Here is a 14,648-nt window from a genome sequence, read left to right as displayed (position 1 = left end):
AGATGTGGTACATATATACAATGGAATTATTACCCAGCCATAAAAAGAAATGAAATCTCGGCATTTGCATCAACCTGGATGGAACTAGTGAGTATAACACTAAGTGAACTAAGTCAGTCAAGAAAGATAAATATCGGGCACCTGGGTGGTTCAGTGGGTTAAAGCCTCTGCCTTCAGCTCAGGTCATGATCCCAGGGTCCTGGGATCAAGTCCCGAATCAGGCTCTCTGCTCAGCAGGGAGCCTGCTTCCTCCTTTCTCTCTCTCTATCTGCCTGCCTCTCTGCCTACTTGTGATCTCTGTCTGTCAAATAAATAAATAAAATATTAAAAAAAAGAAAGATAAATACCAATGATTTCACTCATATGTGAAATTTAAGAAATCGAAACAAATGAGCAAAGAAAAAAAAATAGAGATGAACAAAAAAAAAAAAAAAAAACCCAAAAATAAAAAATCCTAACTACAGAGAACAAACTGATGGTTGCCAGAGGAGAAGTGGTGGGGGGAGGAGGGATGGGTGAAATAGGTGATGGGGATTAAAGAGTACACTTATCACGATGAGAACAGAGTAATGTACAGAATTGCTGAATCACTATATTGTACACCTGGAACTAACAGGACACTATATGCTATCTATATTGGAATTAAATTTAAAAACTTAAATAAATATGGGAATTAAACTAACCTTCCTTACAGAAGAATTCCAGGTAAATTATATACTCTACCTTAAAAGAAGGGGAGCATAACCCTTCACTCCTTAAATGGGAGCAACTCAGAGATTTCCTTCCAAAGAGTAAGTATGGAAAGAGGAGAAGAGTTAATGCTGCAGTAGAGAAACCGGACAAACACTATTTTAGCCCAAATCAGTATCAACAGTGGTAAATCATATTGTTGGTTTCCTCCCTTTAGATCATGTGATGAAATGGTACTTAAATTCTCAATGTTCCTCTCAAAAACCAATAACCAGTAATATAAATCATTGGAAGGACAGAAAACACAGAAATAAACCCACTCTAAAACTGTCCTTAAAAAATAAAAGTGTCTTAATAAAGGAAGATAATTATTTAAAGGAAATAAAAATTTAAAGGAAAATAAAAGTGTATTGGGAGGGTTAAAAGATAAATAGAAGTAAAAGATATGACAAGAAGTACACAAAAGGGAGGGGATGGGAAAGAGTACATTGCATGATTCTTATAAGTGGTATACTTGAAAGTAGATTGTGGTAAATTACAGTAGCATACTGTAAACCCTAGAACAAACACTAAAAAAGAGACAAAAGTGATATATAGCTGATAAACCAATAGTGCATATAAAATATAATCCTAATATTTATGTGAATCATGACAAGTTTAAGTTGTATACTATAAACCATAAAGCAACTAATTAAGAATGAAAATAGCTAATAAGCTGATAGAGGAGATAAAAAATATTATACTATACAGTGTGTAACAAAAATGCAAAAAAATATGAAAAAAGATTAAAAAACACATAGAATAAACAAAAAAGCAGCAAAATATTAGCTTTAAAGTCAATGGTATCAGTCATCCATTAAATGTAAATGGTCTAAACATCTCAAAGCAAAAATCAGTTGATTTTTAGATTCAATTAAAAAAAACAATGTCCAGAAGAAATCCTCTTCAAATATAAGACACAAATAGATATCAAATAAATGGGAAATGATTAAGCCATGCCAATACTAATTAAAAAAAAAAAAAAAAAAAGCTAGAGTCACTATACTAATATCAGAAAATAGAGATTCTAGGACAAAGATTACCAGAGATAAAAAGGGTTATTTCCCAGTCATTTAAAAAAAAAAAAAAAAAATCAGTTCAAGAGTGTTCAACAATCCTAAAAGTTCATGTACCTAGTAAAAGAACTTCAAAATATATAAAGCAAAAACTTACAGAAACAAAAGTAGAAACTGAACAATAATTATAATTGGAGATTTTCAATACCCCCTTTCACTAATAAAACTAGTAGACAGAGAATCAGTGAGTATATAAAAAGCTCAAATAGCATTATGAACCAACTTGACCTAATATTACAGAACAATCATCCAACAGCAGCAGAATGCATTCTTTTCAAATACAGACATAACATTTACCAAAATAGGACACATTCTATGCCATAAAATAAGTCCCAATATATTTAAAAGAATTTCAATCCCATAAATTCTGTTGTAACCAATATGAAACTAAATTATAAATCAATATCAAAAAGATATCTAGAAAGGCCTAAAATATTTAGAAAGGTATACTGTTGTTCTAAGTAACCCATGGGTCAAAAGAAAAAAAAAAAAAAAAAAGAAAAGAAATTAACAAGTATTTTGAACCAAAAAAAAGAAAAAGAAAATATATCAAAGTATGTGTGATACAGCCAAAGTAGTGTCTGAAGAAAAATTTACAGCACTAAACAATTATATTACAAAATAGAGGGGCGCTTGGGTGGCTCAGTGGGTTAAGCCTCTGCCTTCGGCTCAGGTCATGATCCCAGGGTCCTGGGACTAAGCCCTGCATCAGGCTCTCTGCTCAGCAGGGGGCCTACTTCCCCATCCCCACCCTCATCCCCACCTGCCTCTCTGCCTACTTGTGATCTCTGCCAAATAAATAAAATCTTTAAAAAAAAAAATTATAAAATAAAAAGTTCTCATTATCCATGAGCTAAAATCCCATCTGAAGATACTAGGAAACTTAAGATCAGAAAAAGAAATACACACACAAATACAGAAAGCAAAGAAAGACACAGAAAAATAAGCGAAAAAAAATCAATAAAATCAAAAGTGGGTTCTTTGAGGAGATCAATAAAATGTTTAAGCCTCTACCCAGTTGCACCAGGGAAAAAAGACACAAAATACCATAAGAGTGGGGACAAGAAGTATCTATAAAATATATCCATAATTTCTTTGATATTTCAACCTTTAAGAGTTGGTGCCTCATTTCTCTCCTTTTGAATATGGACTAGATTTGGGGCTTGCTATAAAAAACAGAAAAAGCAGAAGTAAATATGTGTAACTTCAGAGACTGGTACCTTTTCTCCAAAAGTACCATGCAGCTTTATGCTTGATTTATCACACAGGGGGAAGCTAGTCACCATGTTGTGAGGACCCTATGGAGGTCTACGCAGTTAAGGAACTTAGGCCTCCCAAGTCAAAGAGAAGTAGAAAACAGGGGGCTCCAGCCAATATCCATGTGAATGAGCTATCCTGGAAGCAAATCTTTAAGTGCTAGCCAAGCCTTTAGAGAACTGGCATACTGGCTAACATCTTCATGACAAGTCTGTAAGACAGTGATGCAGAACCATCTACCTAAGTAGCTTTCAAACTTTCGATCCATAGCAAAGGTAAGATAACAAATGTTTGTTGTTCTAAGCCACAAAGATTTGGAATAAGTAGTTACGCAGCAAAAGATAACCAATATAGGGAACATCATTACAGTTCCTAAATACATTCACTAAAAGGATAAGGGAATATTATGAAGTAAAATTTAAGCCAATAAATTCAAACCTCTAGAAGAAATGCACAAATTCCTTGAGGGAAACAAACTGCCAAGCTCACCAAAAAGAAAAGGAATAACCCAACTGAGAAAATAACTTATTTAAATCACAGAGATCGTTCATTCTCTCTCTCACACACACAAACACACACACATGTGCACACACGCATGCACAAAGAATCAGTAAGTTTCACAGACTATAATTTTTAGAAACAGTATTATCTAATTGTAAAACTAGAAATAACAAAATTAATAATCAAAAAAGATTTTCATGAGAAAAATTTTTAAATCTTCTATTAAGTAACTCTTGGGTGCAAGGGATCTACAAAGAAAATTATGTAAGTACTAAAAAATGATTATGATAAAACACTACATGTCAGCATATACAGCCTACTTTAAAAAACAGCGGTAAGAGGGAAAATGCAGAGCCTTAAAAACTTGTATCAGTAAAAATGTGCTCTCACAACCAAATCTGGGAAAATTTAAGCATCAAAATAAATAAGGCAAGTAACGATTACAATCCATTAAATTATTTTTAAAACTTCTGATACAAATAAGTAGGGGGAAAGAGTTTACTCCTTATAATAAAATGACAATAAAGAAGAAATAATGGAGTTAGAAAATCATCATTTGGCAAGCACCAAATGATGGTGGCTCAATTAAGATACTAAAACTGGTGTGTGTACCTGAAAGTTTGATGCTTCAGAGTAGCTCTCTAAAAGTACTTATGAATTACAAAAGGAAAATCTGGCACATGCCTTCTTAACAAGGTGATCAGAGGTAACATCATCAATGAGAACCACTGACTTCACGTGCCCTAAAAAGGACACAGAATTCTTTGTGTCATCTGTGCTGAGATTATATAATCTGAATTTAATGATGAGGAAGTATCAGTCAAACCCAAACTGAGGGACATTCTTCCTAATATCCAAACCATAGTCTTAATAAATGTCAAGTTCATAGAAAATAAAGAGCTTAAGAACTATGCCAGACTAAAGAAATAGTACAACTAAATGCAATGTGATACCTTAAAACTAAATACAATGCGGTATCTTACATCTCACTCCTTATAGGAGGCTGGAAAGGGGGGTACAAAATATGTAATTGCAACATTAACAAAATTTGAATTTGGCCTCCAGATGATGGCATTATATCATGATGAAACTTCGTGATTTTGATTACTGTGGATATACATGAGTTTGTCCTTGTTCTCATGAACTATATGCTGAAGTATTTAAGAATAAAGAGACACTATGTCTGCAACTTAATCTCAAACTGCTCGGAAAAATAATGTATATATACTCACCCATATATATACACGCAGAGTAAAATCAAATGGCGCAAAAGTAAAATGGTGAATCTGGGTAATTTTTATACATACTTATTTTCTGTAAATTTGAAATTATATACAAGACAAACATTTCTAAAGAAAACCAGTCCCATCAAACATTAAATAATGTGTTTATATTAAGAAGTCAGAAGGGTCACAAGAAAATTCATCTAATCTCAATTCTGACCTTTACACAAGTTTTTCTCACAGGCTTCAGTAGAGACACACATATAAAGTACTTTCCTTAAAATCCTAAAATTAGATATAACATGGCTCCTGATAAAAATGTAACTTAATCTCTCTTTAATTTTTCTAAACATTACCTGAAAATGAATCAGGTTTTCAGCTAGATAATTCCAGACTGATACTTCCAATTCAGGAACGAAAAAGTGGATTACCTTTATTCCAGAAATAGTAATGAAATTTAGCCTCTACTTTCTGCAATGCTCATAATGAATTTAAAGAAAAATAAATCTGTATGTACCCTCTATAATCTTTCCTTAATCACAGTGCACTCAGATTAGTTTACCTTAATATTCTAAGGGGTGGGTAAAAGTTTCATTTAGCAAGTAAATTTGATAATTCACTCAGTATTTTTGAGAGACTACTATAGGTTTTGAGTAAACTTCAAAACATATGGTAATTCCTAGGATATGGCCCTGACCCTCAAAAAGTATGTTTTCTGGTGGGGTAGAGGGCTAAACAGGTGAAGTTTGTGTTTTTGTAGGCACAAACTCCCAGTCCTAAGTTATAGGGATGAAAAGTACCACATGGAAACTATAGTTAAAACTCTATTGCCTATTTGAAAGCTGCTAAGAGACTTATCTTAAAAGTTCTCATCATAAGGAGGACACCTGGGTGGGTCAGTGGGTTAGGAGGCCTACTCTAGATTTTGGCTCCAGTCAGGATCTCAGGGCCCCAGATCAGGCTCTAGTCCTATTTGTCACTCAGCTGGGAGTCCTCTTGAGGATTCTTTCTCTCCTCTCTCTCTCTGTCTCCCTGCACTTCGGCACCCACAGGATCTCTCTCTCTCTCAAATAAATAAATCTTAAAAAAAAATTTCTCATCATAAAAAAATTATAGAACTACATATGGTGCATCCGATGAACTAGACTCACTGTGATCATTTCATGTCATATACATACATCAAATCATTATGTTGTACACCTGAAACAAATGTTGCATGTCAGTTATACCTTAAAAAAAAAAAAATGAAACAGGCTTCTCTTTAAAGTTAAATTAAGTATCAAGTTTTCAAATACCCAATACTCAAACACTTAAATATTTCTTAAAGTTGAAACCATTCTCTTAATCACTATAATTAAGAGTTAAATTTTACCTCCATCCCACTCTTTTAATGCTGACAATGTTTTGATGAGGATTGCTGAATGGAGTGTTAATCAAGGTAAGGTGGAGCAATGCAATTATTCATTTTCCTTTCAGAAAATAAAAATAATTCTGAGAACAGAAATTTTTACTCATCACCATGAGGTTTTCAAATTATCTGGTTAATTACTAAATTTTAAATTTATTATGACAAAATTGCATAATTTGTGTTTCTATATAACTGAGTTCAAATACTGAAAATGTGCATGTCTATAAAAGATTCATACACATTTTTCCAGAAAATAGTTGTTTCAATGTTAAGTTGTTTAAAAATGACCCCTTTGTTTCTTTCCTCTTCCGAAATTTATTTCACATAGCAAATCAAATCCTCAGGTTAGTTGCGTGTTATATTTTATAGCTAAAAGGTACTGCTGGTAATCTAACGTATTCATGATCCATATCAAAAGTTGCAGGTGGTTAATTTGTGTGTAGTTTCAACAGTTTTTCCTCAAGCAGAATCTGTTAATTTTAAAAGACAAAAAAAAAAAAAAAAAAGAAAGAAAGAAAGAAAGAAAGAATGAATGAATTGTGCTGGTGAGAGAGGTTGCACAATGTTGAGTATAAAGGTCTGGGAGCAAAAATCTATACTCAAAAATCTAACCCAGTATCCTGGTGCAATGCAGAGAGAGGAGCAAAACGCGGGAGTGGAATCTGATTGCCTCGTTTTCAGGGACTCTGGCAATCATGGACAAATAACTTAACCTGTCCACTTTCCCATGCCCTGTTTTACTTAACTATGAAGACTGAGAAAGATTTCTTTTAATTCTGCCTTAAAGGGCGGAGGATTAGTGAGATAACGTACTTGGAAAGCGCTTTGTAAACTTCAAACCTGTACACGTGTGTTACCATGTGTCATCAACTCCACCACAGAATTAAGGAGCCGCCCGGACTCAGGAAAGATAATTAATTCTGCTGTCAAGATTTCGTACAAAATATCGCTACAGGAAGCGCTCAGGGACACAGGACTTAGTTGAGAGCCAAAAGGTGGTTTTCCTCCAAAATACATTTTTGCAGGAAAAACGAGTATAATCTGCAGGGATTCCCTAGTGAACTGCTGGCCACCAACCTTTGTGGGGCTCGGGGGAGGGAGGGGAGTCAGGGGGGGTTGTTAGAGACAAGGTAAAAATTTGCAAAACAATCAAAAAAAACAGTTCAAGGTGGGGCAGACGCGGAATCAGAAGGGAGGTCAAACTCAGGAAGCGCGCGCGAGGGGGCGTGGCCGCCTGCCCCGCCCCCCGCTCGCGTCCAGCGCGGGGCTCCTCTTGCCGAGTCCCTGGCCCGACGGTAGCCGAGGCAAAGACGCGGTAGCGAGTGGCGGGTTGTCAACAACCGCAGAAGTCCTCAAACCTCCAGTTTCCAAGGAGACGCGAGGCGCCTCCCCTACTAACTCCCCGCGGCTAAGGGCCCCTAACTGCTCCCGTAACTGACTTCCAGGGGCGGAGCTGCGCCGCGAAAAGGGACGCTCTCCTAGCAATCGGGCAACAAGCTGGCGGGTACCTGAGCCGAAATGAATCCTTCGTACACGGTTTTCGCCCGGTTCTGAGGCAGAAGCAGTGGGCACTGGCGCAACAGGCTCGCTTCCATCTCCGCCATGGTCCGCAGTCCGTGGGGCCGCGGGGAGGGGGGGGACGTTATCCGTCGGCCAGGGCCCCGCACATGCGCAGTCCCGCCTGCGCGCGGGGCTTGGAGGGGCGGAAACCTGGCCTTTGGCGGGAAAAAGCCTCGAGACCCGGCGGAGTGAAATTAAGGTCTGGCGCTAGTTGCAGCACCTGGCAGAGTAGATGTGGCTCTGTAGGAGGCAGCATTGGCCCCAACAGGAGACAGGAGGGAAGATTGTTCTCAGGTTCATAGCTCTAATTGAACAAGATCATTCCAGCCTTGTCTCAAGAACCGTTTTGGTAATTTTGTTTCATTTTATTGAAAGATTGCTACTGTTTTTATGCAGTTGTACTTCTTCCCGCATAAAATGGGACTTCTGCAACTTTGAGATTGCATTTCTTCCAGCATAAGACGGTTTGTACAGTCTGGGTGTTGTAGTATCTCTTTTATTTACCCCGAACCTGCCTCCACTCCCCTTCTTCACTGCAGTCTGTCTCCTATTGGCCTGTTCTACAGGATCTTCTGTATGCCCTCGGCATACGGAATAATGTATTATTTTGTATATATTATTATACAATGTACTATAATCCATTCAATATATGCGACGTAATTCTATGGTTTGCCAAGTTTAGTCAGATACTATTCGAGAGATGCACAAATGTGTGTGTGTGTACATATACATATACACACACAGATCTCCAGACTCAAGTCAACACTATAGTCCGTTTCGGTGCACTGCACTCACAAATATCTAAAGGCAAAACATGAGGGAAGATTGCCAATTAACTTGATGAGCCAAAGTTAATTTTTCTTTGACAGCCCCTTCTCTACATTTTTTAAACTCAGGAATGGTAATTACCCATTTTCTTTTACTAAGTGTTGATTAAATAAGTAACATTACTATTTCCACAAAATCATTTGCTATCCCAATCAGTGTTCAAATGCATTACATTTTTGAGCACTAGTATTTGCAAAACATCATTGTAATATGCCAAGGCTATGTAAAGATGAATAAGATGTACTCCCTCCCATCTTTATTGCCCTCGGAATGGAATCTGACTTCTTGAAGATTAAAGTTGCACAACAATTGTTACGGTATTCTGGATACTTAGGGAAAAGCAAGGATACTGCTGCAGGGGTTAGGTTTAAATTACACTAAGGCAGTGGTTCTTAAAATGTGATTCTAGAATCAGCAGCATCAATAACACCTGGGAAGTTGGTAGAAATGCAGATTTTCACTCCATCTCAGATCTAGGGAATGCCAAATTCTGGGAGTGAGGCCTAACCATCTGTGTTTTAACAAGCCCTCCAGGTGACGGTGTTACACTGTGAAGTTTGAGAGATCCTCAGGGAAATGACCTACACACACTCAATTATGCAACTCATTCCTTAAGGATGATACTGTGTTCAACCATCACAATCATGTTAAACTATATACATAGATGCCCAGGCTACATCCCTGACTAGTGGTTCTCAAAGTGTGATTCTTGGACTGGCATCATCAGCGTCACCTGGGACCATGTCACCCCCAAACCAACTGAATCTCTTTAATTCTAGGAGACAAGGTCAGCAATCTATGTTTTAACAAGCATATGTTTAAAACCTCTGTGTTTTGTTTTGTTTTTAAATATTTTATTTATTTGACAGAGATCACAAGTAGGCAGAGAGGCAGACAGAGAGAGAAAGGGGGAAGCAGGCTCCTGCTGAGCAGAGAGCCGGATGTGGGGCTTGATCCCAGGACCCTGGGATCATGACCAAGGACCCTGGGATCATGACCTGAGCTGAAGGCAGAGGCTTTAACCCACTAAGCCACCCAGGCGCCCCAAAAACCTCTGTGTTTTAACAAGAGATTCTGATGCAAACTAAAGTTTGGAAACCATTACTCTAGACTTAGTGGTTATATTTCACACCTAATTCTGTTGTGCAGGGAGTTGAAAGTCATTGCCCTAATCAAGTGAGTAATTGTCAAAGTTCTGAGCTCAGTTACCTAGCCACATTGTGACTAACTGAAGTGAACTTATCTAAAAAAAAGTATTAAGAATTAGAAATCAGATTAATAAGTAACATTATAAAAAGCAATAAAGAATCAATTTTACCTTTTGGAAACTTGGTGTAATCTATATAGTAATGAAATGTCCTGCAAATAGAATAAGGAAGCCATGAAATTACAGGGATATTTTCATGCAAAAATGTCCTTCAGCTATGAAAGATAAATAAGATATGGTTGTGGTTTGTGACATTCCTTTAAAGAATCCTTTGTTGATGGGGATAAGATTTGCTAAAATAGCAATTTTGTTTCTATTAAGTAAAAGAGAGCAAGTAAATGAATTATCCATAACATGGAAATAGCTGATTTTATAAAATTTTGAGAAATAACTAAATTAACAAAAATAAATTAAAATTTACTCTAGGGGTGACTGGGTGGCTCAGTCAGTCTATTAAGCGTCTAACTCTTAATTTCAGCTTGGGTCATGATCTCAGTGTCCTAGGATGGGACGCCCTCTGGCGGGGGCTGGTCCGTGCTCAGTAGGGAGTCTGTGTAAGGATTCTCTCCCTCCCTCCCCTTCTGCACCTTCCCCCATGTGCTCTCTCTCTCTCTCAAATAAATAAATCTTCAAAAAATAAAATAAAATTCGCTCAAAGATTCAGAAGTTTAGAATTTCATATGTATATAATCATTTCAAAATGACAAAAACATTTTAAGTATCTTTATCAAAAAATTAGTAGTACCCTTTTTATTCTTTAATATCTTACCTATGTAAAGTTAATGTTAGCAGGTCTACAGGAAACAGATATAATCATACATTGCTGATTATTATGCATAATTCACAAAATGTTTCTAAAAAGCAATCTACTTATGTACAACAGAAAACATAAGAATTACTTTCTTTTGAACAAATACTTATGGGAGTATGTCCCAAGAAGATAATCCAAAACTGTTTAAATAGGAGACAACTTAATGTCCAGTAAGTTAGAAATGGTCAAGTTATATAACGTGATAAAATGTCTAAAAGCCAGGGGCGCCTGGGTGGCTCAGTGGGTTAAAGCCTCTGCCTTCATCTCAGGTCATGATGCCAGGGTCCTGGGATCGAGCCCCGCGTCAGGCTCTCTGCTCGGCAGGGAGCCTGCTTCTCCCTCTCTCTCTGCCTGCTTCTCTGTCTACTTATGATCTCTGTCTGTCAAATAAGTAAATAAAATCTTTAAAAAAAATGTCTAAGAGCCATTAAAATGACTTATGTGAACATGCAATATTGGTACATAAAAACTATATATGAAGTCTCGATATGTGAAAAGAACAAAACAATGTCAAGAGAAAGAGAAGGAACTTACATAATTAGTTGATATTTTAAAGATAAAAGATCTTTCATTTTTCTGTGTAAAGCAAATTACTTAAGAGACCATGATTTTTTTAAAAGAAGGCATTAGCTAAGATTTTTATAAATGTAAATGCTGTCCAATTTAAAATCATCTGTTGAGTTAGAGGAAGCACAGTATAATGAAAAGAGAGTCAAGAAACTTCAAATGCTTGATTCTGTATAAATAATATGATTTATAGGGTCCTTTGCAATTCTAAAAATTATTTGTAAGAAATCAATGGGTTTAAAAACAATAATTACAGTTAAATATGGATTATCCAAATAACAAATCTGAAAAAACTCAACTTTGGAAATTTCATTCACAATGTCATTCCACTTAGTGAGAATTTGTTTGTGAATTCTAGGGTGGAATGCTGACATTGGATACTTCTGCAATTTTGTCAACAATTGTAACAAGAAGATAATTTAGTCTTGTTCACTTTTAGTTGGACAATAAATGCTTTCAGGAAATGATGGAAGAAAGTTATGAACCAATTATTGCAGCAGGAGATGAAGTTCATGTTCCGTATGGAGTGAACAGCAAGAAAGAATTGAAACAAGCATGTTTACATATGATTTTATTTTTTTTTTGATGAATCGAAAGGATTCATCCCTTGAATGTTCATGTTCAAATTATGAACTAAACACCTTACAAATTCAAATGTACATAATCTCCCTTCTATAGAACTTACCATTCAGAAATTATTATGTATCAGCAGTTCAAAATTCAAAGCAATTTTATATACACCTATAGTCATTCTAAAATAACAAAAAAATTTTAAGTTTATAAAAAATTAGGACTTTTGGGCACCTGGGTGGCTCAGCTGGTTAAGTGACTGCCTTTAGCTCAAGTCATGATCCCCAGAGTCCCAGGATCAAGTCCCACATCAGGCTCCATGCTCAGCACGGAGTCTGCTTCTCCCTCGAACCCTCCCCCCTCTCATGCTCTCTCTCTCTCAAATGAACAAAATATTTAAAATAAATAAATAAATAGATAGATAAATAATAAATAAATAGCAGGGCTTTTAAAATATTCTTCAAAACCTTAAGTATATAAAATTGTCTTTTATAAAATACATTCTTCAAATTGTCTGAGGAGGAGACATTTTAATCTCATTTTCCTTTATAGCCTAAAATAGGTACAAAGGAAAATATATTGTGAAAGGAAAAGGGCACAAAGGAACAGAAAGTCACATGTCAAAATTGGCTGGTCCAAGTTTTATAGCTGGAACTCCATATGAAAACATGACCAACAAAGGTAAAAGATGAAATCTCAAATTTTTAGAACTCTTTAGAGCACCAGTATTTATTTACTAGACATATATTAATATAAATATATATTTAGAGTTTTATACTATCATGTTTCATATAAACTATAACAGTATTATAAAAGTTATTTTCTGTATTTAAAATGTATCCACCTTTCTGAGAGTATCTTACCTAACTTCAGTGCATGGTTTGGTAGAAGTCACAACCTAAATTATGTCCTCTTCCTCAATTGTCCAGAGACTCTAAAAGACAAATGTAAATTTGGAAGAAAATTGAATAGACTTGTTGGATAAGCAGTTTCATTCAACAAAGGTAAAGCCTCAGAGGCAATCTGTTCCCAGGAATAGTCTTGGCTTGTGCTTTATTTAGTTGATTTTCAACAAACCTAATTTGACTCAAATACAACTTTATGTACTATAAAGGACTTCCTAATGAGCAGAATGAAAACTGAATCAAAAATACTTTCTGCTGCTAGGGCAGGGGCTCCTTATAGTCCCTACCCTGCAGAATTTCCTAACCTCCACTGACAAGAAACTGCTTTGTATCTTCAACTATTCTTTCTCAGTGGGTAAGCTTAGTGTCTTTATCCTGTCCCTGGTCCACCACTGTATTTTGCATCTGTATGTTTGTGTGTGGTGGGGAGGTGGTGGCAGTGACCAGAGGAATCAAAATCCAGATCCTGATAGAAAGGATGTATACCCCTGGGAAATCCTGGAGTTTGAAATGAATGTAGTGACAGATGAAATGTTGGGTTATCTAATCTGGGAATGGGGTGAGGGAGTATGTTTTATGTGTGAGAAGAGGAAGCATATTTGGTCATCAGAAGAGTAAACTATAGTGGAGACTGTTATGTTTGTGCTCTTCTAACCCATTTCCTCTATCTCCTGGGCCTAAAACTAAACTACATTTCTACCCTTTCTTGCAGGTTGATGTGACCAGGTGACTGAATAGTAGCCAATGGAAAGTGGGTGGCTCATAAAACTTTACTATGCTTGATTCAACATTCTCTTTCCTTGTTCACTGACTTGAATCAAAGTATTCTAAAGCCCTTAGGATTGGTGGAGGCATGAGGTAGAAAGAAGCTGTGTCTGAAATGTTTTCCAATTGATATGTGTGAGGGAAAAATAAACATTGTATTAAGGCACTGAAATTGGGGATTTCATTTGTTACACTAGCATATAGCATGCATTACTCTAATATGGTGCGTATCAAGTTGCTTTGGTATTTAGATTCCATTGGAATGTTTAAAAGAAGGAAATAATAGCTTTATTATAAAAAATCAAATATTTACAACATGTCAAAATCATATCCTTTGGATCTATTTAAACTTATAATAAAAAATTTTAGATGTCAACAGAAATATATGTAATTAGAAGTTTAATCTGGGTGATATGTGAGTGAAAATGTGTAAAGACTGCTGCTGTGAGGCTTCACTATTATTCTACTTATTATTATTCCATCTTTTTCTATTTATTTGTATGATAAAACCCCCGTGATTTTACACAGATTAAGAATCCACATTTAGGGCCATCTGGGAGGCTCAGTGGGTTAAAGCTTCTGCCTTCGGCTCAGGTCATGATCTCAGGGTCCTGGGATTGAGTCCTGCTTCGGGGCTCTCTGTTCAGCAGGGAGCCTGCTTCCCCTTCTCTCTTTGCCTGTCTCTCTCCCTACTTGTGATCTCTCTCTCTCTCTCATCCTCTCTGTTAAATAAATAAATAAATAAAATCTTAAAAAAGAAAAGAATCCACATTTAAACACATTCAACAAATATAAAACAACTACCATGAGATAAACATTTTAGCAAATTATCAAAGTTGTTTTTTGTTTGTTTTTTGTTTTTTATTTTTGGGGAGGTTTTGTTGTTGTTGTTGTTTTTGCTGAACTTCTGCTTGAAACCCTTTATTACCCTCCTTCCGCTTAGGAGTATAATAAAGCTGAATATCTTTAAGAATATCTGGTGCCATTTATTATACTAAGCAAATAAGTCAATCAGAGAAAGACAATTATATGATCTCACTGATATGAGGAATTTGAGAAACAAGACAGAGGATCATAGGGGAGGGGAGGGGAAAATGAAACAAGATGAAACCAGAGAGGGAGACAAACTGTAAGAGACTCTTAATCTCAGGAAACAAACTGAGAGTTGCTAGAGGGGAGGGAGTGGGAGAGATGGGGTGGCTGAGTAAGGGACATTGGGGAGGGTATGTGCTATGGTGGGG

The 14,648-nt window shown here is 36.3% G+C and overlaps 1 protein-coding gene across 3 annotated transcripts in view; it reads right to left on the bottom strand.

Moving 5' to 3' along the window:
* FANCL (FA complementation group L) overlaps positions 1-12,673 on the bottom strand; it is a 92,853-nt gene extending 80,180 nt beyond the window's left edge. The window contains exon 1 of one of the 3 annotated variants that reach the window (XM_032873883.1): positions 12,601-12,673. Coding sequence is in view for 2 of the 3 variants with exons in the window: in XM_032873881.1 (XP_032729772.1) it covers positions 7,703-7,798 (96 nt within the window). In the remaining variant the exon portion in view is untranslated. Of the gene's footprint in view, positions 1-6,158; positions 6,180-7,702; positions 7,844-12,600 lie in introns of those variants that run through there. The other 2 variants (XM_032873881.1, XM_032873882.1) reach the window with 2 other exon arrangements.
* Between the last annotated feature and the right edge of the window lie 1,975 nt (positions 12,674-14,648).

Source organism: Lontra canadensis, unplaced genomic scaffold (assembly GCF_010015895.1).
Source record: "Lontra canadensis isolate GAN:19392208 unplaced genomic scaffold, GSC_riverotter_1.0 scaffold50, whole genome shotgun sequence".
In the NCBI taxonomy this organism is placed as follows: Eukaryota; Metazoa; Chordata; class Mammalia; order Carnivora; family Mustelidae; genus Lontra; species Lontra canadensis.
The sequence above is the reverse complement of the archived record's forward strand: the minus strand, read 5'-3'. Positions and strand labels throughout refer to the sequence as shown.